The sequence below is a fragment of the Myiozetetes cayanensis genome, unplaced genomic scaffold (assembly GCF_022539395.1).
Source record: "Myiozetetes cayanensis isolate MyiCay16 unplaced genomic scaffold, myiCay2020 scf7, whole genome shotgun sequence".
Taxonomy (NCBI): Eukaryota; Metazoa; Chordata; class Aves; order Passeriformes; family Tyrannidae; genus Myiozetetes; species Myiozetetes cayanensis.
Window position 1 is genome coordinate 22,518,001 of NW_026087964.1, and position 27,514 is coordinate 22,545,514.

At 35.3% G+C, this 27,514-nt stretch overlaps 1 protein-coding gene and 1 long non-coding RNA gene across 6 annotated transcripts in view; one reads left to right on the plus strand and one right to left on the minus strand.

Moving 5' to 3' along the window:
* The window catches only part of GABRA2 (gamma-aminobutyric acid type A receptor subunit alpha2), a 62,300-nt gene that overhangs the window by 13,848 nt on the left and 20,938 nt on the right, over nucleotides 1–27,514 (minus strand). The window contains exons 3-7 of the mRNA XM_050338223.1: nucleotides 23,420–23,487; nucleotides 11,604–11,824; nucleotides 9,277–9,359; nucleotides 6,220–6,363; nucleotides 5,306–5,458 (exon numbers count right to left, since the gene is read on the minus strand). Of these exons, the coding sequence (XP_050194180.1) occupies nucleotides 5,306–5,458; nucleotides 6,220–6,363; nucleotides 9,277–9,359; nucleotides 11,604–11,824; nucleotides 23,420–23,487 (669 nt within the window). The remainder of the gene's footprint in view (nucleotides 1–5,305; nucleotides 5,459–6,219; nucleotides 6,364–9,276; nucleotides 9,360–11,603; nucleotides 11,825–23,419; nucleotides 23,488–27,514) is intronic.
* The window catches only part of LOC126651853 (uncharacterized), a 73,602-nt gene continuing 68,241 nt past the window's right edge, over nucleotides 22,154–27,514 (plus strand). For 3 of the 5 annotated variants that reach the window (XR_007631795.1, XR_007631796.1, XR_007631794.1), the window contains exon 1: nucleotides 22,205–22,696. This is a non-coding gene — a long non-coding RNA (uncharacterized LOC126651853). Of the gene's footprint in view, nucleotides 22,697–27,514 lie in introns of all 5 variants that reach the window. The other 2 variants (XR_007631797.1, XR_007631798.1) reach the window with 2 other exon arrangements.

Below are 27,514 nucleotides of genomic sequence, written 5' to 3' on the forward strand. Positions count from 1 at the left end.
TGGAGGAGCTAGTACATATATATTAAAGTTAAAATCTGTCATGATGACTAGTTCATGTCCACATTTCTGTGCAAAAGCCAGGCTACTTCTCAGTAGGGACCAGGGGTTTTTTTAACCTAATTTCAGCTTTTGTGTATCAACTGATTTTTCTAATTTGAAGAGATTTTAGTCCACTAATCATGTCTTAGCCTTTTTGTGCTAGAATGTGGAAATCTCCTTTGAAAGTGAAAGTGAAAAGCCTAATTAATAAGTCAGTAAAAGAGATTTCTGTAACAAAAGTGGTACTTCAGCTTTGTAAACAATTTATACTAAATGTTTAAAATGAGCTCTACTTCTTATAATGTCAGGCTAGTCCTCTCACTATTCTATCCTTTCATCACAGCAGTTTGCAAAGATGTATATAATGGCTGAAGAACATATCACAGAAAGATTGATAAATTACCTTTTTTTTTTAATTAGGAAGTTAATTTCATTGCTCTATTGTTTTATTCTTCCTCTTTTTTTTTTGTAATAGTAATTGCAAATTTTTTTGCTAATTAGATATCTCAACCTTGTCCAAAACCTGAATAGATTCATAAGTATAAATAATTGCAGAAAGAAAAGACTGTTGTCCATTTTAGAGATACAGATTACTACTTCATTTTATCACTCCAGGAGCAAATGGTTAGAGGCATGAAAAAAAGCTTAAAAATTCTGGAGACAGAGTAATTTTAAAGTATTGCACCATAACATTTGGCTATACACCATCCTGTTTGTTTTTTATTTATGCAGTGTATATGTATTACTAGAGAAGGCAATGCAAAAGGACTGTACAATGATTTTGCTTAAACAGCAGGAGATAAGTCTGAACCACCATCGAGAGAAAGATTACAGAAAATAGCTCAAGTGCTCTGTCTACCCTTTTTACTGAAAGAACAACAAAAAACAGCCTCTTTAAATGGCATGGGAGGCAAGGAACATAATCTATTTTCAGAAAAGTTTTATTTAGTCAGTCAGTTAAACTACATATACGTATGGTGAAATTGGTGCTCATGTTGCTTCACTGTATCAATACCGAGCAATGGAACAAAGTTCTGCATTGATCAACAGACAAGCTTATTCCCAAAGTTGAATGGTATGTGCTGTTTACCTCAACTCCAGTAAAATTGCATGTAATTATGTCACTAGAGAATACTGAGGTGAAAGACATATCAGTTTTTTTTCAGTCAATTCAGTCTCTCGCTCAGGGCTACACTTTTCCAGTGTCGAGTAACTACCGCTAGAGTGTACAGTCTAGAGTTGGCAGAAATTCCCAATTAAAAGATTATAAACTGAAAGTTGTGAGTGGTGGACTATCTCTACAGTCACAAAAGATAATCTGCAGCATGTGAAAGGATAAATAAATAAAGACAGTTGAGATTTCTTTCAGTGAAATGGGAAAGGTACTTTGCATATACAGAATTGCTCAAAAAGACGGATCTCTATTATTCAATTCCCATGTAAAAATAACCAGAGGAAAAATCCAAACTTTGGGTTCCTCTTTCTGTAGAGGCACAACTAAAAAGTTACTCCGAGTTTGCATGGCAAGATTTTGGTAGCGGGGGCGCTACAGGGGTGGTTTTTCTGAGAAGCTGCCATAAGTATCCCCTATGTCTGAGAGGTCCAATATCAGCCAGTCCAAAACAGACCCGCCACTGCTGGCCAAGGCCAAGCCCAACAGTGATAGTGGCAGTGCATCTGGGATGGCATATTTAAGACAGAGAAAAAACATTATTGCACAGAAGCAACTGCATCCAGACAAGAGGAGAATATGTAAGAGAATATGTAAGAGAAACAACTCTGCAGACACCAAGGTCAGTGCAAAAGGAGTAGGAGGAGATGCTCTGGTGTGCCAGAGCAGAAATTCCCTTGCAGCCCATGGAGAACACCATGTTGAGGCAGGCTGTCCACCTGCAGCCCATGGAGAACCATGAGGGGCAGAGATCCACCTGCTGCCCATAGAGGACCTCACAAGAGAACAGGTGGATGCCTGAAGGAGGCTGTGAGACGATGGAAAATTTGCACTGGAGAGCAGGCTGCTGGCAGGACCTGTGGCTCCACATTGGAACAGTCTGTCCCTGAAGGACTGCACTCCATGGAAAGGACCCACACCAAGAAAAAGCAAAAACACAGACTCGGGAACACAGCATAACAATAAATTATCACAGTGAACTGACAAAAGAACATTCCTATACAAATTTAAAAAGCTTGCATTTTGGACAATATCTTAATTAGTAATATGACTACTAATTTTTGTTCTTGTTTGCTTCAGTTAACAAAGACTATATATCTAACTATATTTATTTTAACATTCTTATTGATACTCCATGTCAGTTAAATCACAGATAACTGTAGCACTAAGAAAACTAATTTCTGATTTTCTATCATCTGTTTCTTATGCTGCTATTCAAACACATGTGATGCTCCTAAATGCTATGACCCACTAAAAATGAAGTGAGAATTCAATAAGATGCACAAGATTAGTTTTGCTTATATTGTTGACACTAAATGTATAACAATAAACACGTTCCTAAATGAAACAGATTGTAATCTTGCACTAAGTGAAGGCTTTATGAACCAAGCTCATTCTCTTTCATTAAGAATGCAATCAAAAGCTTTTCAGATTTATCTTCTATAGAAAACACATTCAAGACTTATTTAATCAACGATGACAAAACTTTCTTCTTCCAATAATTTAAAGCAAAGTCGAAGCAATATAATATTAGGCCACAATTCAATTGGGGTAGGGTAGGTCAACAACATTAAATAGATGCCATAAAGAAAAGGGATTAAAGAGCTCAACTATAGAATAAGCCTCATTATACCAAGCTCTTAATGTTAACCTAGAACTTGAAACTGCATTGCAAGAGAATAGAAAGAGAAAAGTAACTTCTTTCACAGGTAAAACAATAAATGCTAAGTGGTGCTTGGAATAACTGGAAGTTACATTTATTTGAGAGAAACAGTATTCCAGCAGTTACTGCTTAGCTCTCAAGAAGGAACTTGAAATAAATTTCTCATTAATTCTCATTGATTTTCTAAAACACATTCTCAAAACCAGTAACTTCTGTTTAATTATATTATGTTATTGATATATTTAATAGACAATGCAAAGATGAGTATCCAGCAAGGGACTACTCCATATAAAAACTAAAAATTAAGTACAATCGATAAAAGTGTGAAGGAAAAATCTTCTACAATTTTTATATTCCCTGCTGAAAGTAGATTGTTTTATTAACTTCACTGTAGTACGGTTTCTTATGTCACTGGATGGAGTCTACCTGAAAGTACCATCCAAATGAAACCTTGAGTGTACCTGCCCAGCTCTGTCAAGAATAATTCAGTACAGCCATAAAACAGTAAAAAGTAATATATAAACTTTGTTATGAAACTGTAGCTAACTTCACACTTTTGTAGCACATTTAGGCAGGAGACCAGAGGGTATCAGAAATCCCAGCGACAACTGCTGCCAGTAGGTATGGAGAAAGACTGCGAGATTGATCTGAGGTTATGTATTTAGAAAGGCCATTGGCTTTAGCCATTTTTAGCTTAAGTTGACAGTCTCATCTAGAGTGTAAAAGAATGTTAAGAAATAGCTCCTCAGGAAAAATCTAACCCAACACAACCCAATGCAAAAGGCTAAGCCTGAGGTGAAATGCTACATGCCAGGGTAAGGCTGCTCCAACAGGTAGAGCCTGAACTGTCCTGTGTCTTGTCTCCCTGGGCTCAGGGTGCCAGCCTAAGCTGGCCTGGAGGGGACAGAGACCTGAGTGGCAAGCGAGGTCCATCTCTGAGTGGCAGGAATAAAACACTAGTGTAGAAATTGCTATCTCCTCCATATACCCATCGTGCTAATAAACAGATTTCAAGTTTTATGCCACTGAGTGCTGTGGCTCTGTTCTTGCAGCCATCCTACACAGCTCCCCCAAAACATCCTGATGCAGGTCACTGTTCATTATCCATATTACACTAATCCTCAGGGGAGTAAAACAACAGGCTGTCATGCAGATGCTACTTATTTCTAAAAAGCCCCCATAAATTAAACAAAAAATAAATCAAGAACAAAAAAGAGGTATACAAGAAGAGACACAAAACTTCAGAAAAACTCTCCTAGTGCCTTGTTACTGATGTAGTGCCTTTTTACCAGTGACAAGGTAACAGAAAGAGCATTTTAGGAAGAGCAGATGTGAGACTCTTTTTGGAGAAACTAGCTACACTGTCCTAAATACATAGGAATAGGTACAGAAAAGGGCAAAGACAGAGATATAGAAGGATTTGATTGTGTATTTGCAAGGCTAGAAAACAGGAATGTGCATTTTCATAAGCAGAAATTCACAGATTTTGAAAAAAGAAAAGAAGTCTGCCTGACAGCTGCCTGGGAAACCATGGTAGAATTCTCGTCCCACTGAAACCACTGACCAATTTCATCTGACTTCAATAAGGCTCATGTTCAAACCTGAAATTTTCACGATGTTTTGTGTGGCATTTTCTCTACCAGGAATGATAGTTGTACATCATACTTAATATGCATTTGAGATTAAACTGGTTTTTTTTTAAAAGTGCATGGTGTTTACTGATGACTAAGCATATGATTTTATGCATCATTTCTCATGGTTGAATCCACAGAGACATTATTTTTATTGTGTCAATCTCTTTTTCTTTAAAAGCAAACAAAGTAAAAGAACTTTAAGTTACACAAATAAGAAAGATGATTTTTATTTGGCTTAAATAGAGAGCCAAACCTTATTGTAAGAGAAGCGCCTGCTTCTGCTGATGCTGTTCACTGCCTCACAGTACACTCCAATTTGAATTAGTGAAAATGTGTTGCCCAGACCCCTAGAAAAGGTTTTTTTTAAAAGAACTGCAGCTCGAAATATTTAACACAAATAATTCAACAAATTCAAATTTAATTTGCTTATTTTAAAAATATATTTAGAAATCTGCTTATTTATCAAGTACCAAAATACTTGGATAATATCAAGGTAAGTTATTTCAGAATATCACCTAAATTTACTAAATTTACTTTTAAAACAGAAACGTTAATATCTTTTTCTATTTTGTGCTCTTTTTTTCCATAAAAGAATCAAGGATATATATGGACAGTTGTCTTGTATGTACTAATTTCCATTAGTATGTACTAACTGGGATTCTTAGGAGATGTGTAAGCTTTAGTTGAAAGCTGCTTGGACTAGAAATAATATCACATTCTACAAAGACTTTACTTCCAAAATACTTCCTAGCATCTTCAGCTGTTGCAAATAGAGTTAATGCTACTCAGTATACTCACCAAAGACTGTCCTGGCAGGTACAGATTCTCTGTTCAGCCAGAATGACACTTGAGAGAGAATGACAGTCATGATACAGGGGAGATAAGTCTGAATGACAAAATAACCAATTTTTCTCTTCAAGTGAAAATGAGCCGTCATAACTGTGTATTCACCTAGGTGCCACAAACAAACAAAATACAATGAAACAAAATCTTAAGAAAGCCCATTTCTTTAGTAAGAGAATGTTTGCTACATTTACGTGAACCAAACATGCTAGGGTTATATTATGCTGAAAGTGTTCTGTAACAGAAAGAATCCTACAGAATACAAGAAAGATTTTGAGTACAGCTTTATCTTATTCCCACTGAGTTCCATGATAGATGAGTGTTAAGAAATTTTCAGAAACTCTTGTATTCCCTGAGAACTTCAGCCCTGAAGACTTCTGCACATAAGCAACTCTGTATTCACACAACAGCTCCTTGAGAACTTAATCATGGTTTGAGAGCAGTCGTGGGGACCCATCACAGAATGGCACATGTAGGAAAACAGTCCAGAGTCTGACAGAATAATCCAGTGTTTAATGCCAAAAACATGATGGAAGGGAAACCTGTATGCTTTACCATTTAACAGACAAAAAGTCTTCCTTACCACATGAAATTAAAAAATATCCCAATATTGGGTTGCAAATACAAGGATTCAACACTGAGCTCCAGCCAGTAGTTAAAAAATAGTCACTGCAGACAAGCTCAATATTGCTGTCACCAGTTACTTATTAATATGAAAGAATCAGTAAAGTGTTGTTTTGTGTTACTTGTACATTGACTATGCCTAACAGATCATATTTTGCAACATTTTTTCAGTAGCCTTTAACAGCACCGGAAATATATTCTTCACAGCAAGTAACTGACTTTTCTTCAAAATATCTTTTACTAACCTGTACTTGATTTAACTGTCTCTTTTCCAATTGTTTGACCCAAAAGATCATACTGATTCAATCTTGAGCCGTCTGGTGCCACCTGTACTGAATCTGAAGCATTATAAGTCCAAATGTATGTCACTTCTGAAGTTGTGTATGCATCTGTGAGAAACAAGGTAAAATATTTTGTCAGCAATTTAAATTAAACAGCTTCCATCAAAACTCATAGAATTACAATACCAAGTTAATTTTCAAATTAAAATTCACCCCAAATAGTTTAAAATTATATAGTAAAAAATATGTTTGGCTATTTAAATAGCTTTACCATAAAGTAGATACCTGTTGCAACATGGGAACAGGGTACTCATTTGTGATCTTATTAACCACAACTTATTTCTATGAAATTACCAACAACATCTACACTGTTAAAAAGCTTGTCAGAGATTAGGTATCCTGTACCTAATCTCATATATATATATATATATATCCTGTATCTATGGTAAGGCACATGAAAAGAACAACAATTTGCAAGATTTAGAATATACAACATTTTTGAAAATTCATTGCTATATTGTTCTGAACTTCCATTGTCCCCACTATCAGCTTTGGTAATGTATCTAAGCATTTTATCATTAGCTGAAATTCAGGCTTAAATATGGGAAGCCAGGGTCAATGACAGCGCCTTTGTAGTGGCTCTATGCCTTGCCCTGCCTACCTTCTTTAAATCTCACTCCCTGCCATCATTTTGGGGTACACACTGACATTAAGCAGCTGCTCTCTCAGTACATTCATGATCAAACATACATTTAGCTTGGGGTCTGTCAAAATAAACTAGAATAAAAGCAAATCAACACTGTATTTTAAACAGCAACAATGTCACTACAGTAAGAAAGAAAAAAAAATTAGTATGTCCTGAAAGGTTTTCCAGCCTAATATCCTATTAACAAATGGAGTATTAAAGGAAAAAGGTAAACCATTGATGGAAGAAGTTGTGTGTTCCTTTTGATTGACTGAGACAAGCACATTCTAAATCTTACACCATAACTGTAGTGCAGTGAAAGGGGAAAGCATCATTTCTGTTGGTCTGCAAATACTTGAGAATTCTCTAGAGACTCAGAAAGAACCTTCTTCATGCAACTAGACATAAATTGCATAACTAACAAAATCTAGCAGGTGGATAGCATGTGGAGATTCTTAACACTTCCCATGTATCTTTGCAGTTTTCCACAAGAATATCTCTGCTTTAATGAAAATCAGCACTAAATGTAAATCAATATGGCCAATTATTGATTTGTCCCCATCCTTCCCATTGTTGGCTAGACTTTCAGAAAATAATAAAGAAAAGGGATCTATTAAACTACAGCTCCTCCAATACATTCAGTTTGGCTTTTCTCTTACATATAAAAAAAGACATTCATACATCCTGATGATCCTCCCAGCAAAGTAAGAATAGCAGCATATGAAGAGCTGTGACAAATATATACCACTGGCAAACTTGCCTCAGTTAAACCCAAATCCTCAGTATTCCTGCTTATTTTCACCACTATTCATCATTCAGATTCTATCCCAGAATAAAAGCTGAAGACCGCACAGTTGTCTAAAAATGAAAGGTAAGGAAATAAAATGTGTGTGAAGTCATTCAAAATGAACAGAAATAAGAGTCCTCTGGATATGCCAACAGGCCACAGCACAGACGACTATGAGAGACATGAAAGAGAGGGGTTTTTTTTAATCACATTGCTCACATTTAGAATTCTCTAGGTTATTAGAAAACCAGAAACCATAGGCAGAGAACAAAGAACAAGCTGGTAAGCAAAAAACCAACCAAACAAAAACCCCTCCTGTTCACACAAAGTCTAATATACCTAGTTAAAAGAGTTATCAATTCAGGAATTCAAATGAAGAAAGTAGCCTCTTGGCCTCAGTATGTTTCATTATTACAGGATTTTTTTTTAAGTTGTTTTAAGGCTACATTTCAGTCTTTTTTCAAAAAAACTCATAAACCAAATAAACCTTGCTTGCCTGCACATGTGTGTAAATATTATTAGTCAGCAGCCTATTTTGGCTAACATCTCTGGTGTTAGTTATTTAGGCTGCATTACATATTACAAACATAATATTTAGGGGGCAAAAAAGGCTCCATGATACAAACAATATTAATCCTAATCTCCATAGATAAGATTTCCCTCTAGTGTGGAAACATCATCAGTAGCACAGGCTTGGTCTAATTTGCTCCAGACTCCAAGGAAAAGAGATATCGCAGTGCTACGGGGAGAGTACGTACAGTGCTCTTAAAATTATCCTCTGGTTAATGATGTCCTTAGTGGCATCATATCCCCTGTTTTTAACTTGTGTTTGCTACAATTATTATAAAATCAGCCAGATTTTAAAAGTATTAACTTGTTTCCTCAAAAAAAAATATCCCTTTCCTGGGCCCAACAGGCAATGTAGGCTGCAGCCCATGAAAGAAAAGAAAACTTTTAGTCTACAAAATCCAGGAAATATATGTAATGAAGAAGAAGAAGGAAGGCTGTAATATAAGTAAATTAAATAACACTGCTGTTAAAATAACACTAGTCAGATCAAATTCCACCTAACATGCAGATGCACTAACAAGTAAAAATTTTTATCACCAGGTGCCATTTGTTATTGCCTTCATAGAATAAGAGGATAAAACCAATATCATTAACAATAAAGAGAAACTAAATGTTCTAATAAATGAAAACAAAACATTTACTCAGGTCTTTGGCCTGCTCTTCATTAATACTGCACAGGCTATGTGGGTCCAGTTCTGTGTTCGTCGGTACGGTTTGCACGCTGCAATAAAACTAGACCAGTGCAGTGTTGATTAGGTGCAGTTTTTATTGTTAACTGGAGTCATGAAATCTTTAAAATACACTAGAAGAGACAACACTGAATAGAGAAAAAGAGATTTTGATGTGTCAGGTTACAAATATTTTTGAAAGTACCATCTTGTGGTTAAAATATCTCATGTAAGAATTTACTGAAACAAAATTCTGCAGAGTAATGTTAGACATCACTAACCAAAGGCTACACTTCACATTATATACTTACAGCTGCCAAATTTAAGTGGGCATGAGTGCGCATCCATAGGGAAGTCCTCCAAGTGCATTGGACATTCAGCTTGGACTGTAAGCCTAAAAGGCAAAAAATTGAGATGCATTTAAATTGTTTAGCAGGACAAGAAATTCATTTCCAGAGAACTGAAGAGAGTGCATGTTGATTTAGGAGATTAAATTGAAATTTTATATTAAACTAACAAAAACTCAAATCAGCTCTTGATTCTTCCCTTTTATGTGTTCCTTTGGAAGGCAGTAACTTATCACATTAAAAAGCTGAAAAGGCTGACCTCAAAACTATGAGCAAAGGCCATTTAAAGACAAATATAAATTACATATTTGCAGGTTGTTAAGAACAGTAATTTTTTTCTCATAATATTCTGACATACATGTGTGCTTTTATGGCTCTCAAAGGTATTTTATAAAAGCATATAAAATACAATTAATTTGCCAAAGGACTGTGACCCAGAGTCTTCTGAATTTAAATTTTTTTGTTTGAATGGAAGATGTAGAGGAAAAATATTTGTGTTTCTTCAAAAGATTGCTGCTACTCCTTCTCCATGTTACTTGTGATTATTCTTTTGATTTATGTATAAATTTGAAAGTGTGTTAACAGTATATCCACTTTTGCTGATTTTGTGAAAAAAACGACATCAATATCTCAGTATCATACACGGGGATTAGTGCAATAAAAATTAATTTTAAACAATTTGAAGAAAATTTTTACAGACTTTCTCATTATTTTTAATTAAAAAAATAAAAAAGACCAAGAAAAAAATATCTTTCTCCTTCCTATCCTATAAGTCTCCTCCGGGTAGAGTTTTTTTTTCTGGATGCCTTAGTTCCTCTTCATCCAGCCTCAAACGTCAGCTACATCACTCTGTACTCCCAGTGGTTTCTAGTCCCCCAATGCCCAAGAATGTTTTTCTGAATTCAAGAGGCAGAGAGAGACAAGAATCAGGAAACACCTGAAGGCAAAGGAAATAATTGCATGAGCCTCTGGTAAAAATCACACAATCATTTTATGTAGACACAGACAAAAAAGGCTGTTTAAAATCTAGGCAGTAAAACCAGTTTACACACTAACCTTATACTCTGAGAAGCAACATACTTACAAGTCATGAAAAGGCTTAGTTAATTTTAGTTAACATGACCCAGCTTATGTTTCATAATGGTTTCAAATAGTATTTCTTTTTATTTATAGCATATGATTATAATACCTTCTGGTGGAAGAGAATTTCAGTCAGGTTATACAGATACTGGTTCAAATATTGATTTGAACCCAAGAAAAAAAATACTAAAAATGACGTCTCAATGGAATTAAAAAAATTTTTCTGAACCTCTCCAACCATCACATCATCTAATAACATTAGCAGTCTACCCATCAACATTCAATATTGTCAGGGTTTCAGAGTTGAATAGTAAAATGGGGCTTAAGGGATGCTAGTATGGCTGCATGGAAAAAAATCACACAGTACGTTTGCTTTGCGGCTCACATTTTGTATCTTACTTAGGCTGGGGATTTTAAGTCTACAGGAATAAAACCTTCAATTTATTAAATATTCTCCAAGAAAAAGAAAGATACTAAGTCAGGCAGGGTCTTCTGGAAATTTTTAAAAAATCCATATAGGTAACATTATTGTTAAAATAGTAATCAAAGAAGAAATCAGTCTTATAAAAATGCTGCTTATAACTATGTATACATGATATTTATAATTTTTTCATAAATTATTTTCTGAGTAAATTTAATGCTTTTTACCAGCTAAATATTTATGGTAGCTGCTAATGATGCATAGGATGCAAAAATTAAAACTCTAAGTAAAATACTGCAATTAGATATAAAGAAACAATTATTATAGCCTAAGACATATTTTCCCTATAGCTCTTGCTGGAAAGAATTTGAGACCTTACTAACTCTTTATTCCTTGATTTTTTTTTGTTGCCACTGATCTTAATAAATTTGTTTAAGGGTTCACATAGTCAGTGCAATAGGTGCAGTAACAGGCAAAACTCACATACTATTTTAATCATTCTAACAGTGAGTAACTCCATCTGAAGGTCTCAAAGCACTTTATGAAGGTGGTCAATATCTTTAATGCATTATAGAGATACTAAAACTGAGGCACATGCAGGAAAACTGACATAACTCATTATCAGCCAACAGACTCTTAACAGAACTGGAAACCAACCATATATTTTGTTAGCTTTCTTTCTGCTAGGACAGAAATACAACAAAGGAGAGTCCTCCTGGAATCTTATTTGTTACTTCAAAAAAATCACATCAAGAAATAGCATAAGTAGAGAACTGATGAACAAACTTACCTCATGGTGTACAGCAGAGTTCCATCATCTTGGATTCGTAGGAGTTTGTTTGGCATTGTCATGTTATGAGCCACTGACTTCTTCCCATTGTGAAAAAATGTATCTGGGGTCCAGATTTTGCTGGCCATTAGGTTGTTCAACCGAAGAATGTTCATTGGGCCCTTAAATTTTAATCTCTCATCCTTCCATCTCTGACGGAAGAACACATCTATTGTGTATTCCTGTAATGGAATAAATATATGCGCTTTTTTGACACAGTGAAACACTAATCTGCTTTCTGAGAACCAAAACAGAAAAGCTCTTTTGCAGACTTCCCTTGGTAAAAATGTCAAGGGAGAATGATCACCACACAAAATTGTATAATACTGAGAATAATAAACAGGAATTCAACGTATTAAGGGTATGACATTCTCCTTCATGATTGCTAGCTCTTGTTTGTATATTGAAACCTTTCAGTATTTAGATTTCTGTACGTAATAAACAGTGGGTATGTGACAAGCCTAATTTCAGTAAGTATAGCTATTTTACATTAAGAAGTAAGGAATAAATATACAGAAACACATTAAAGAGTTGTTTTGGCATCTACTGCTGTAGAGTAATCCAGCATTTCAAAAGCACAGAGAATGGTTGAGACTAGAAGTAAGGAAACAAGGCAACCCATAAAGGGTACAATACATTCAAGCACGATGATATAAAGAAGATTTTCCAAAGAAGAAAGTAAGGCTCTGTAGTGATATGGATTTTATGATCAAAAATACATAGGTAGGAAACAATAGGTGATGACTGACAGGTGATACACACTGTCTATGGAACTTTACTCTGATGCTTAAACTTGGAAAGGCAGTATAGCCTGGGAAAAGAATGCAAGTAGAAACAGACTGATGACCTAGACCAGATGCCTGTGACAATCAGTGCTGGGCATCCCATCTGCTGGGTTTTGTTGCTGCTCTAAACAACAAACAAACAAAAAAGATACTGATTAAACATTGATAATGTAAAGTCATCCACTAACTTCAAACTGAATCTGGAAATTGATTTAGTGTTTTGCTACTGTCAGCACAACATATAAATTGGAAATGGAAGAGCATAAAAACTTTGTTGGAAGGAAACTGCATTCTGTGTATTGGCAAATGCTACCTTTATGTTTGGTTGGATAGGTACAAAATGGTCTCATGACTTCAAAATATTAGTACATTGCAACAGTTTGTACTATTGCAACCATTTTCCAAATTATCTTTGAATTGACAAATCATGATAAAATTCAACCAATATAAAATATTCAAGTGATTTCAATATAGAAGTGACTTCAAGGAACTTATCAGCCTCCATCACTTTCTGCTGGCTCCCTTGTGTGCTGATTAACAAGGCTTAAGCTTCTTCTCTGTCAACAATTCAAAAGGAAGGCTGATTAGACAGCGACAAGTGACAGTCTCTTCAGCTCCTTTAGTCTGTGAGCCAAGGAGCTGTAAGGACCTTTTCCAGGTCAGGGCCAGAGGCTAAGGAGAGCATATGGAATAAAGGAAAGAGAATTTTGTCACCTGAAGGAACACAGCAGGGGCAGGAGAGAAAGCAGTTCTCATTAGGAACTGCGGCAAGTGCGTGTTTTGGAAATTATGGATACTTATAACCTAATCTGGCAAAAAGTACCAGCTCAATTTTCAGCTATACCAAGAGGTCTTACAATAAAATACAATAAAATTTTGCCATTTTTCTAATTAAAATAATAACTATTCAAAATTATATTAAATCAAATTAACACTACAGTACACTGAAAATTAATTTGCTTGGTTTTCTTTAAAGCCAGTTGCTATTATCTCTAATAATATTTTAGTAAATATATCTGTGAAATATAAAACTATGAACCTCTAAAACACGTATTTCTTTGCTATTATACTCAATTTATATACAGTCTCTCACCACTACCAGAGACTGTGACAAATAGTTTGCTCATTTCTCTGTGATAAATCACATTCAATTAAACTCTTTATTTGCTGATTTATACGTTGTTTTATTAGTTAAATATCATGTGACTTTAAATCCCATTTAAAAACAAGAGTTTAACTATCAGTTCAGGTGTAGACCAGGGAAAGTGACAAAATGCTTAGTATCATGGAGGATCAGGAGCAGCAGGAACAGTGTGCTTGAAGAAGGGGAATATATGAAATTTGGATAGAAATACAGTGTAATTAAAGGAATACAACTGCCCTAAGAGCTTCCTTGTGGCTTTTGTCTGAGGGGTTTTATCAGTAAGTCATTGCTACGTATGATAAGATTGATGTTTGAGGTATAAAGAAGTAGGAAGAAGAGCTTGAGGGAGTAAGACTTTGAAATCCCACTGAAATTCAAAACGAGTGATAAGTCCTACAGATTCTTTTCACAAATAGTCCTGCACATAAATGATTAGAATATAAATCTGAACTTTCTGCAATGTTTCCATCAATAAAGAACTTCAAAGGTCCTGCTTCTTCACTGTCACATATGTCTTCCAACATATATAAAAAGAATCACAAGAGAGATAAAACAGAAAAAAAAAAAGTAGGTATGAAATGCTACTAAATCAAAACAGCAATATTTTTAAAAATCCCACATCTGCTGCATGGCAACAGCTTAGGAAGTAGAATGAATAGGAAAGAATCTGAGCTGCAGTCTTGAAAGATTCTACTAATAAATCTCTGACTGATCCACAGGTAATTCTAATCTCTCCATGCAATCCACATTTGAGATCTTTATTTCAGAACATCTCATTTAGAAGATAGAAATGGGGAATAAACCAAGGTTTGGTGTGAATGACGACAAACACGTTCTTCTTCCATTTACCACAATAGTAATAAAACCTCACATAGTTCTTAAATGACATTTTTCTAAAGATCTCTGTGCATTTTTTTCAAAAGAAGTACTGGGATCTCAGCTTTGTATGAAAGAAAACTAAGGCACTGAGGTGAAATTAATTTGTCATGGTCCATTTAGAGTGATTATGAGAAGCAAAACACAACCCATGTCTTTGCATCCCAGTGTTATATCCACTGATCCCATGCTCCCTCCTGTGCCAAATCTATTATACTTATGATCATGGATATCCCTGTTGATGTTTACCATATAAAATAAATTTAAAAATATTAAATTATTGAAGTATTTTGAATATATTCAATGTGATAAAAAGCCAGCATTTGTCAAAATACGCCACGTAAAGATTTTGTAACTAATTCCTATTCCATATACATACCACTTTGTGGTAAATGCTGTGTAATGTTCTTATTTTTCAATGAAGACTAACATTCTGTGAGAAATTCAAATCTGGGCTCTAGAAAGGACATGCAAATTAATTTTTTAAGTTTCATTCAAACTGCAGATATTCTTCTATGTAAAAAAACTGTGCTGTCTTTGGACACGATCAAATTACCCTCCAGTATAGAGTGCAGTATTTCCACAAAATCACAGGAGATTACTTCCAGGTCTTCAAAGGATTCCTGTGATCATTGCTAAACAATAAAATGTTTCCTACTGATTTGTGTCTAATATGTGCTTTCACAGTTAGATTCTAACACAGTACAATTAAACATAAGATTTCAAATATGTATTATACCAGCTTACGTGAAATTTTATGTTCAGACAATAAGTTCATACTACAGTATGAAGAAGCACTGCCAGTTCAATGGTCAGAAGAATAAAATGGGGAAGAAATTTCATTCTTCTTTTAATATGCAGTTGTTGGGCATAATAGTATGAACCATAAAAAAAGAGTATCTTTGGCAGAAGCTTTAACTGACCCGAGTATAAGCAATCCCTCCTCCATATGACAGTCTCTTTTTTTTTGCTAAGGACAGATTTGTATGGGAAAAGTTCAGACAACAAAAAATGTACTCTCATCCTCTGAGCTAACAGTTGGCAGATTTTGGCAGTTTTTGCATATGGAGTAAAGATGGACATGTTCCAAACATCTCAAAAGTTTTAAGTGTCCATTAGCAATCAGTATTGTCTTGAAGCAGACTGAATATTTTATTAATCACCTTCTGGAACACAGCATTTTGTTTAATGAATAGTTTAGGCCAGAGCTCCTCATTCCCTACTTGTAAAGATTTTTCCTATTCAATTCTCTAAAGTATGTTTGTCTTTTTCTTGACCACTCTTAAAGCCACTAACCTGACACACATTTATAATCATGAAAACAAATTTTAAATTGTGTAAAATATAAAACTTCTAAAAGGTAAGTACAAAAAACTGAAAACAAGTAAACAGAAAATGGCACACATATCTTTTTATTGATTCCCTAAAGGCAGTCAGAAATACTGTGGTTGATACACTGATGAGATAAACACTTCAGATTCATAGACCTAAGTCTCACCTAGCTAATATGGGATCTTCTTATTAATGTTTATTTGGACATTAGTATAATTTCATAATTTTAATTCTTAAAAAGTAAATTCTTGTTATCATATCTATCTTAAGGAAATACCTATTTTTCTTTCAGTTTAGCTTAAAAACATTAACAATATTAGTATGTGTCTGGTACTGTTGAATATTAACATGACTGGTATGCATCTAGGCATCAAAATGACTTTCCAGAAAACCAAAAAAGAATTTTAGACTCAAAAAGATGCAATTATGCAAAGAAAACTAATCTACAAAGTATACGCACTCCTCTTATAACCTGATGTTTGTGGGTTTGATGAGTGCGAGTTTGCGATGCAACTTCTGCAAATCAATTTATTAAACTTCCATTCTAAACATTTTGAATGAGTGCTGAAATTAGCTTTACAGTGGGAGGATCAAATCATTAGTTTGTTGTTTTGGTCATTTCATTCTCTGTGGGACAGATCTATGCATGGTGCAAATGGCATACACAAGGGCTAACTCCCTAGAACATTCTGCATAACCTAGTTCATCATTGTATGGTTTGGCTTTACCTGGGCCTGTCTACCAGATTGGACAAACAATCCATCTCACTTTCTACTGATCTCTTCCCTAAAAACAAATAATTGTCCAACAACATCAAGACTGAAATAGTTCTCCTCCAAACCCTCTCAATGTTCCAATCACAAGCACTGACTACTCCAGCTCTGTACAGTGTACTTCTCCATTTGTGTATCAAACATCAAATCTCACTGCACAGACAAAATAAGCTGAGTCCTTTTGCTCTTCTTCAAAACTTACCTTCTGATGTGTGCACAACACAGAAAATAGAAATTCCTTTCAGGTCTTTCCGGGGTGCGGATCTTTCACATTGGTGAATAGAATCCTTGAAATATTCTGATGAAGGAGGGCTGTGGTTTGAAACTGCAATGTTGGTTATTTTTTACCAAAGCCCTTAATGGCCCTGTTAAAACGTGAAACACTATCCCATCACTGCATTTCAAAGTAAAGTGTATTCATTTTTAAATATGTAAGTAATGTCTTCCAGATATATATGACCTTTAATACTATCAAGAATAAGTGGAATATTTCTAGGGAATTGCAGCATGATTTTCCTGTATTTGAAGAACTCATTTCAAGCCTTTTATTTCTGCTTCATCTGCCAACTTCAGTCATTTCTGTCTAAGCATTGAATCTAAACATGATGTATTAAAAAAAAAAATCTGGAAAAAGTGTGTTTAACCAATTTGAAAGATAGTGTCTAGGGAAGAGAATGTCTTTCTATTCATATTCATTTATGAAAAGGGCCTTCTCTGAATAATTTTCTCTTTCTTTCTATAGACCTGATGTAAAATGAACTCTGAGTCTAAAACAAGCACTGAAGAGGGATAAGAGAGGCATGTGAAAGATACGAGTAGGGATTACTTAGAAAAGAGACTACAGGACATTATTCACACTGCTGTGACTGAAAACACAAACACTTCTCATTATCCCTTTTTATTCAGACATAGAGAAAGAGCAATCCTGAAAAACAGTTGATGCCTGGTGCCAGGAACAGGAATCCAAATAAAGGGTACACAGAGAGCTAATGTCGGTGAAGGCCTTGGACACAGCCTTTGACAAATCTATCTCCAATACAGATCCACTTGGCAGGATGTTGTACAGAGGAACAAGCCTTCCCAACAGAATAAAAGGACTGAAACTCTGCAAAAGTTTGTGAGAGATTTTCTCATCCAAATTTCAGCCAATGGATTTAACTTGCAAAGGCAATGATCTAAGCCAATAAAAAAGGTAATAAAACAACAATTTTATTGACTTTTCAGAAACATATCAATTATAAAACCTCAACCTAGATGCTCCCCAATATAAAAAAAATCCAAGTGTATCTATAATTTCTTTTACTTTTAGTCTTTTCTTACTGAGTTAAAATAATAGCTATGTTAAAGTAATTTCAAAGTAATCTTTGTGAAAAAAAAATCATCTTGATGTGTTCCCTTATTCTGCCCAGACTTACATATCATACCACCCCTGTAAAGCTTCTCTCCACTTAAGGAATTCTAGTTAATAGACTTTGAAACAGCTAAAAATAAGTTTCATAGAAAAAAAAAATCTGAAATACAAACTGGAATGAGGAAATTTGAAAAATAAGCAGAAAAGAAAAAAACAAACCAGTGTTCCCAGTTCAGTCACTCTCTCTATAGAACCATCCTCAGTTGTAGTGAGAAGTAATGTGACAATCCTTCTGGTCATTTCTGTATTTGACTTTCAGCCTTCATTGAAAATTTCTGTTCTGGCTGTATTTGAAGGATCAGACACATTTATTAACATTTCAAGTGAAAACAAGACAGAAGTGTGTGTGCTGTGCATGACCATCTCTACAGAGAAACCTGTTCCTTGACTCCAAAGTGATAAACTGGAGGTTTCTCATCAAGAAACTAGGAAATATTGTTGTTTACAAACAAATTGGGACAAAACATGTAATCACAATAAACAAAACTCCCCAATGGCAGTGAAAATGTACAGTTGAAAGTTGAAATGCAAAAGTTTCAGAAAGCTTGTTAGTATTAATATTCAAGCTAAATGGATCCAAGTCCTGCCACCTACTATGTGTTGTACGAAAGTGGGAAAGGCTGTTCCCAGTATCAATCAGAAGGACTGCTCCGAGGCAAAATCTGGCTAAATCTTGGCAAAGCTTTTCTCACAGCAGATTTCAGTACCTATATAATCTTACATGCAATAACTATTGCTTGAGGAGTAAATCACTTTCTCATTTATTATATTTTTTTTTTTCTATTATGGACATCAACACTTGCTATGTCTACGGCTATGTGGGAAATTTTAGAAGCCAAAGTGTTGAGAGAGCCTGGAAAGAAAGCAAGTGTGAAAAAAAAAAAGTAAAAGTACATTGCTTTCAGTGTTGAAATCTGAGTAAGCAGCAGATAAATGGATAATTAATTTTTATTTTTTAAACAAATAAATAATCAGGTTTCATGTTTTAATTAAACTATATCCTTTTTTCATCATACAAATTATAATCCAGTGAAAATTATTCTTTACCTCTGAATTTGCAAACATTAAATATTTTCATTTCATTACAAATGCTTTAATTAGCTTCTTTAATCATAATTTAACCTTATAACTCTAGAAAATTTAGACATGTTTTGTTTTTGAGTTGTTCTGTTCAATTTTTCATTTGTTTGTTTTTCTAAACAATGCAGCTTTTCTTCTCTTAGGCTAATGTCAAAATAAATTTGTATCACTGGTAAGGTTGAAAGCCTATAAGGCATAGCATCATAATACCAAACTTCAACATTTCTGAGAAATAACAGCTCAAAAAGACAGAAGAGTGGAAGTAAAATCTGTTTAATCCCATGTTTTGCTTTGCCTTCCTTGATTCTCACTAGTTTGCAAAACAAAGTTGAAATTTCTTGTATATTGGCATTGTATATTTGGCATTAAATAGAGTGTTTGACATACAATAGCTTTTTTTTGACACAACTCATACAGATACCTAAATATTTTAGTCACAGCAGTTCATTTAAAGCACAGTTTGCAACAGACTCCTGGCCAAGAGTGAACAGATTTGGTAGCTGACTATTTTGGTCAGAACAGAGAGTAACATCTTTTTAACTTAGTGAAGATGTTAACCCACAATAAGGACCAAATGTTCTTGACTCTTAACATATTTGGAGAAAAATCTCAGCCTCAGCTTCTACCTCCTGCACTTTCAATGGCAGCTTCAGCTAGTTTAAAATCAAAGATCAAATTCCCTTGGACTTAATTATTTTTTTGCAAAACTGTGATACTGGAAAAATACAGAGAATATGAATAAGAACCTACATTTTAGCAACCACATAGTGTCACAGATTGTACACAATACTGTACTGTCACTAATGGAAACTAATAGACTTAGTGAGAAAAACAGAAACCTCACAAATTGCTACCAATTGAAAAACAACAAAGGTTGGAATGACATTTTATCAACTCCATGAATCAACACTACTGAGTGAGAACTGTGTCCTTAGCTCCAATCCACCCATCACTGTCTTTGTGCCACCTCCTTCTTCCAAACTGTAAAGCACAAATTAGCCATCTCCCACGGCAGTGAGTCCCCTTCCTGTTTTCAAAAGACTTTTCTTCTAAGCACCATTATACAAGGTGCTAATCAAGGGGAAAAAACCCAAAATGGAAAATAGGTCATGCAAAGGGATACAGTCACACATCTGATGCCTTTTATTGCTATGAGAAATCCCGGGGAAAGGAATCCTAGGGGCAGTGATAGTCACGAGAGTTTTGGGCAACAGCAGTGCTCAGCCTAAAAGCCTGATATGACTGAAGGCCTCACCATTCAGACTGTGACAGCAGAGGACCTCAGGGGCTGTGATCCAACCTTCCTGAAAAGATCTGAGGTTAATTTTGGGATACTCTGAAAATTCAGGACACAGGCAAGAGTCAAACCTATTTTTTAAATGAAGGTTTTAAAGAGGAAATTTAAAAAATTACTTTCCCACATTTATAGAAGAAAATATCAATGAATACTCTGCATAACAGTTTACATTATCAATTCTGTCATACAGTTCCTAAATGAAAGAGTGTTCATGGTTAAAACTCTAATGTCACCTTCATGTTCGACAAAATATGTGACAGTTTGGAAGCTATTATTTTAAAGCTCACATGTTGAAATTTTCTGATTGACTGCTCACATGTTTCAAAATGATTTTATAATTATCAACAGAACAAGTTAAATTAACCCTGAAGCTTGTAGTAATAAGAATTAAACTGCTCTTACTTATCTACTTATCTGCAAATAAACCTACCCATTACAGCAACAGCTGCCGTTCTGATGCACTGCGCTCTGCTTTGATTAACACCTCTGCATAGATCTGTAGCATTAGACAACAGGATCCCTTACTGCACTGCTATATATGTCTATGAAAATTGGCACCCAGAGTTCTCCACACATTTACCCACTGATGTTGAAAATGTTTGGAGAGTTAAGGAATAGGCTCAGGAAGGTTTTCATTAAATTTCCATTTGAGCACAGATGACTTGCCCAGCCTTGCATAAGTCTCCTTGTGCCTCAGTACCAAATCTTTAAAAGCGGGTTAGTATCATCTCCACGTTACACAGGACTACCATAAGTGTAAACACTGTGAAGTCATGAGATAGTAGACCAATGAGGTCAAGTTGTTCATATCATCCTTGTATCTAGCCGTGGATACCTGGTTTGTTTTTTGCTGGTTTGTTTGTTTGTTTGTTTTTTAATTAGCAATAAAATAAGAACCATTTTAGAAACTTAAAATCATTAGGAAAAAAACACCTCAAGAGAATCAGCAACTTATACGGTAACAAAAAAAAAATAAATGTCTATTTCTCCTATGAAATGGTCTTTATTGTGAAGCTTCAGTAACATATTCATTACTGTCAAAACAGAGATTGAACACTGAAATTATCACACAAAAAACAAACACAAAACCCCACATAGTATATAATCCAGAGCTACGATTATCTGTTAGTAAGTGAGCAAATAACTTTTAAAATGTACAGTGTACTGTAAATAATTTAGTTGCACAGCAAAGTAGTTCATAACATCAAGATGTTCCCTATTTTGTATGATGCTTAACCTGAAAGTTTCCCATAGAAAAAGAAATGTTTGATTTTAAAAAAAATATTAATTTTTAATTCCTACAGATATACCTAGGTAGTATTTTACATGTCATATAATAATGAATGTTCAAAACACTTCAAAAATAATTTCTTGGGAAGGATAGTGTGGGAGACTGAAATGTTAATAGTAAAGGCTCAGTCAGCCACTTGCAAAAGCAATGGGTGCTTGCTGATGATCAGTAAAGTAACAGCCCAAGTGGGACAGCTTTTTATCATGCCAGTGTCCTCCCTTACACAGCTGGTTCAGTTGTAGAACTGCCCATCCCCTGGGAAGGTATCTGGATGTTGACATTATTCATCCCTTCTGATGGGGCATAATTGGTTCAACTGTGATGTCTTAGAAGGTGTCATAAATCACCAAAGACCCTCTAAGTGCCCCCAGACTCATTTCTGTGGCCTTCCACCAGAGAGCTGTGCATGATCCACAGCGTTGCAACGGATCCACATTGTTGCAAAAGATCCACAGTGTTGCAACAGACAGTGAAAAACTCCCCGCCCCAGGGGAGGTACCTGAGCATTCCACCCAAACCCAAGCATATATTTACCCATTGGACTTTGTGTTTCCTGGGCTTCCTCCACCCCTGATGGATCAAGACTGCGACCATCACTTCAACCAACAGACATCGAAATTGCAACTATGAAGTCTCGTCGCTGGATCCAAGGGTGGTAATATCTTTCTACCCTTATCCTTTATTTCTCTTTCTCTTTTTCTTCTCCTATCTTTCTCTCTTTCTTCTCCTAATTTCTTCTTCTCAAAATATATCCTGAGTCAGACTAAAACATTCTCGTCAATGCCTTAGTAAGTGCCTTGTTGAATCTGGATAAGTTAAAGTTGACTAAGTTTAAGTTTGCTAAGCTAAAGTTTGTGAAGTGCCTTGCTTTGTCTGGATGTTGTTTTAGAATTTGCCAAGTATCCAAGAATTTGGTTTATTCATCTTAATGTTCTAAAGTTTACAAGTAAAAGTTTGTTACTGAATCTCCCGAGATTTTGTTATTTCTCCCCACATTGCCCAGAGTGAATCAAACAATCTTCTCCTAAACCTGCTGAGCAGATTGGAGCATAAAAGTTAGTTAAAGTAAGTTTCAATTTGTCCTTCCCTTCCCTTTTAAAGAAAACAGATCTTTCTTCTCAGTGTGAAACATTCTCCCTAATCTCTGTATGATTTGCCATAAATCTACAAAGAATTCTTTGCCTCAGAGGTTTTTTCCATTAATGTTTTCATGAAAAACTGTAATCCAGAGCAATATTCTGACAGTTTCTCTTTTTTTTCTTTTTTTTTTTTTTTTAATGTTACTGACAGTGGTTACTAAACAGTGCAAACTATGGATAGATCTGTAGAACACCACAATCATGTTGATAACCCAACTTCCAAGCTATGTCTTTCAAGAAGTTTAGTTTAGACTTCCATCAGGTCCCTCAGTCTGTTGCCAACATTGGGGGTGCTCCTACAGTGCACCTTTCACTCCAGTTTTTTATCCAAGAGTAATTCAGTTCACTCATCTCAAGACTGTTTCAGAACCGAAAACAAGGTACAGTCAGTGGGGACAATCAGAAGACTCACTGGTTCAAACTAAACTGCTAATACAAGCATACTTATCATGTAACATCTATAAACCAATTGCCAGCTTCAAAACTAAATGGGATTTGGCACTTTCTGATTTCAATTAAATAGTTTCAAATTTTTTCACAGTAAGTAAAAGCAGAATACAAGCGTAAAAGCAGAATACAAGCGTAAAAGCACTTAATAGTATATATCTTACACCATTTACCCATATATGCAAAAGATTCAAGAACTCACCATATCAGTATCTGAAACAGGTCCAAAACTGGTCACATAGATGTTAGTGAAGACTTCAGTAATACTATCTGATATAAAAAGAAAAAAACACAAGCAAACATTTTAAATTGATCGTATTTCTTCTAACTTTCTATGCAAGATTATAAGACATTTTGAAGAGGTTTCTGTTCTTGTTTACTACCTCTAATCAATATTCTGGTGTAAATACTGGGGATCTCTGCCCCACTTAACACAGAGGTTATCAGACAAGAATTTGTCCCATGGTAGTTTGTTGCAGTTAAAGAATTATACAATCATCAGCAACTACACACATATTTCCCGTTTCTCTACCAGCAAAAATAACCACACCATCTTGGACTTAACATGGAAGTACAGTTCTAAACACAAAATGTCTTTGTTGCAGAGGTGTTATCTCTGTTGTTGCAGATCACTCCTATTAAAGCTTTTCCAGCTGAAGGCTGCTTTCTTCATCCTTAATAGCTTTTTCAAAGCCAAAGACAAGAAAAACCTTACAAAGCAATTATTGACAACACCAAGTATAGCACACAGCAGCATCCTACTTTTTCATTGGACGTGTTTTTAAGCGGCACATATTCTAACATAATAGTTCCTTGCCTTGATACATGATGTTCCTGAAACATTGCTGTGGTACTTGTAAATACTATAAGAAAATGTTCTTCCTAATCATTATAGTCAGACAGCCATGAAATCAGAATATTAGATATTGTACTGCAGGGAAAAATAATTGCTGAGTTTTCTATCTTAAGTCTTCAATTAGGCTCCAAATAGAATGATAGTCACTAAGAGGGTTAGCACACACTTGCAGAAAATTTCTTACAGCAGATGCCAACTACTGTCTGCATTCAAGACAGTCAACACAAGGAATTCTCTGCCTTAAAGCCAGCTGCTGACTGGAAAAGAAAAATTTAAATACAACAAAGTGCAATTTGACTCATCACAGAATTTCCTGTTCCTAAAAATAATACAACTGCCTGTTATCCAAGTGATCCTGCTGTTAGATTATAATTTCCCCACTTAATCATCATTTAATATGAACATTTAATAGTTTCTGTTTTCCTAAAAGCTACCTTTAGACAAATATGTGGTATAGACAAATTTTACTTTTAATTATATTGAGACCAACAGTATAATCCCTGCCTTTTATTGGGAGAAACCAGTGGTGCTCACCCAGACAGTAGATGCTCTACCAGCCACCAGGGCCAAGACTGTTCCATGAGCAGTTGCATGGGGAACAGTGAATTCTCAAAGGGAGAATCAAAGACACAGTGCTTTCAGAAAACTTCTGGAGCATGAGCAAGAAACATTCCTGCATTCTCATCCATAAGGAAACTTCCTTCTTCAACCAAACACTAGAATACAGAACTTTGGAAAGACATTCCTACAAAAAAGAATCTTTTTTCCAGTATCATCTCCCCTGTTTAAGCAAATAAATAAAGGCTGACTCTTACTATGTGTCACTCTGAAAGTTCAAAAGCACAATTCTCCTCATGTCCTGAGATAGGTTTATTTGTGTGATAGAGACTTCAGTAATACCTTATGAAGCATCCTTACAGTGACTTCATGTTGCCAGTGGGAGACTCTCCAGAAAAAAATGTTATTATCTCCAAATGGTTACCTGGCACGGGCAGGAATTAAATGGAAGAGTGACAAGAGAGCTACTCATCAGGAGGTAAAATGGTGCTGCAGGGACTAACTGTGAAATTTGGCCTGTACAGCGATGACAATACAAAATTGTAATTACAATTCCATGAAAAAAACTGATGTTAGAAAAATACAGCTGGCAATCAAGTATCCCAAGAGCAGAGCACCAAGGCTAATTTGAATTATACTGGTATAATTTGAAGGAACACTACTATAGGCAACAAAGTTACTGCATGCCTCCCACCCCCCAAATGATTTGAAGCATGGTCCTCTTGTAACCTTATTCTACTGCTATCCATTGTTTGCATCTGATTTATTACTTGACATATGGGAATGATTTTACAATTTCTGTAAAATAAACTACAGGACATGGAATCTTCAAGCTTGCCTTGCGTTCCAAGTTTTAATTTAAAAAAGAAAAAGGTCCCATATTCTATAATATTATTTCTACACTTCTGGATCTATCCTTCCACCAGAAATGAGAAGAGAAGACAGAGAGGAGAACAAACATACTGACTACAACTTCTCATTTAATGCTATTGCAACAGTCTGTAGATTCCCCTTGTTGGAGTGTGTTACTCACTTCAAATCACTTCAGATCCTTGAAATGAACAATCAAGGCTTGAGCAGTGAAGAGAAGATGGACAGGAGAAGCAGTAGCTTGCTATCTATAAACCCTCAGTTGCAAGATCTTAATTTCAGGTTATCATAATTAAGATAAGCATTTCAATGTATGTAAAAATCCTGGTGCAAATTCATCCCTGATAGCCTCAAGAATGGGAATGGATGAATATGAATTGTGTAGCTCTATTTTTCTTTTTTGCCAAAATTGTCTTAATCAGCATAAATGCAGGCAATGGTGACAGCAGTGAGTTTCAATACAACCAGTTTCTCTCTCCTGAGGTGACAGCTAACCCTGACAGCAGGCACCCCACCAGGCCACTTCTCCTGATGCCATGGAAGAAAATGAAGGCAGTAGGTAGAGGGTCCTGAAACAGAGCAAGAAAGGGACAAGGGAAGCTGAAAAGTTACTAGGTATGAGAAGACTGAGGGAAAAGGAGAAATAAGAAAACATAACAACAGAAGTCAGGGAAAAAAAAAAAGAAAGAAGTGCACAAAAGAAGAAAATGTTAAAAGAGAAGCCTTAGTTGACTTAGATCAGGTCAATCTCTCAGATTACAGAAGCCAAAGATAAACTGAAAAAAAATAGTCAATAAAGTTAATAATAAAGAGGAAGAAAAGCATGTCCTTTCAAAGTAATAAAAAGAGTAACTATTAAAATCATATTTTATATGCTTCTCAAGCACTGGTTTCTTCTGATTCCCTTTCCTTACTTGAACTGACATGATATCATTACTGAAAAAAATAAATCAGAAAGTAAGGAAAAGCAAAAAATATACCAAATTGCAAAAGATTTATACATCCTTACCTATCCTTAGTTGGAAGGTTTACTGAGTACTTTAATTACATTTAGGATTTTAAAAACATTAATTATAATAACTCCTCTCTGAAGATAATAATTTTATTATCTTTAATTTTCCATACTTGGAAAGCTGAGGTAGAAGGATTAAATTAAGTATAAGTAATGTGAAGTACAGGTGTTTATCAAATCTAGCTACAGCTGTCCAACACTAAGTATCCACACTGGAAAATGTCAACATCATTTACTTGTCAAAAATTAGAAAAGTGGTTCAGAGCTCAGCTAGAGTCTGAAATCAGTGCCACTGTCTACTCCTTTATGCCAGCTCTCCTGCTGTTGGGATACTCTTTATGATGGTCTGAAGTCACGCTGACTTGTTCCTCAGTAGAAGAGCTGGCTCAGCTGAAATAGGCTGTTTGGCAGAGAACTTGCAGTGGCTGAAGTCTAGATCAACACAGGTTGAGTAATGGAGATGATCAGAAAAATCGGATGAAAAGGTCCCTTATCAGCATGTACCAATATGTCAAAACTGGAAAATTCCACAGCAGCATTTAAATATTGAATTAGTTCCTTTGGCCTGCTGCCTGTCAGGCAGTTTTCAAAACTTATCCACTTTCATTCAAATGTCCCTTCTCAGCTGGCTGAATCTCTGACATCGCGCACAGAGGTCCAGGGTCTGTTACATGAGATAGCTAGACATGCAGGATTGGGCATACCTGAGAGCTCTCCCTTTCCTGGAGAACTCTGAGGCAGGATCATTTTTGTGAAATAAATTTTCTGACTATTTTCATATTTGAGAATGATCTGTGTATTGTTCATTCCTCCTCTCACCAAAATAATCTACAGTCCTTTCTTCACAGAGAGTAGTGATAAAACAGGTTCATTCTTTGTGTTTAAAAGAAGGAAAGAAAGGAGTGTGATCATTACAAAGTCTTCAGAATGAACCATCAGCAAGGTTCCAGATGTTTGTTTGCATGAAGCTGGCTATATTATTGATTAATGTATCAAGGCTC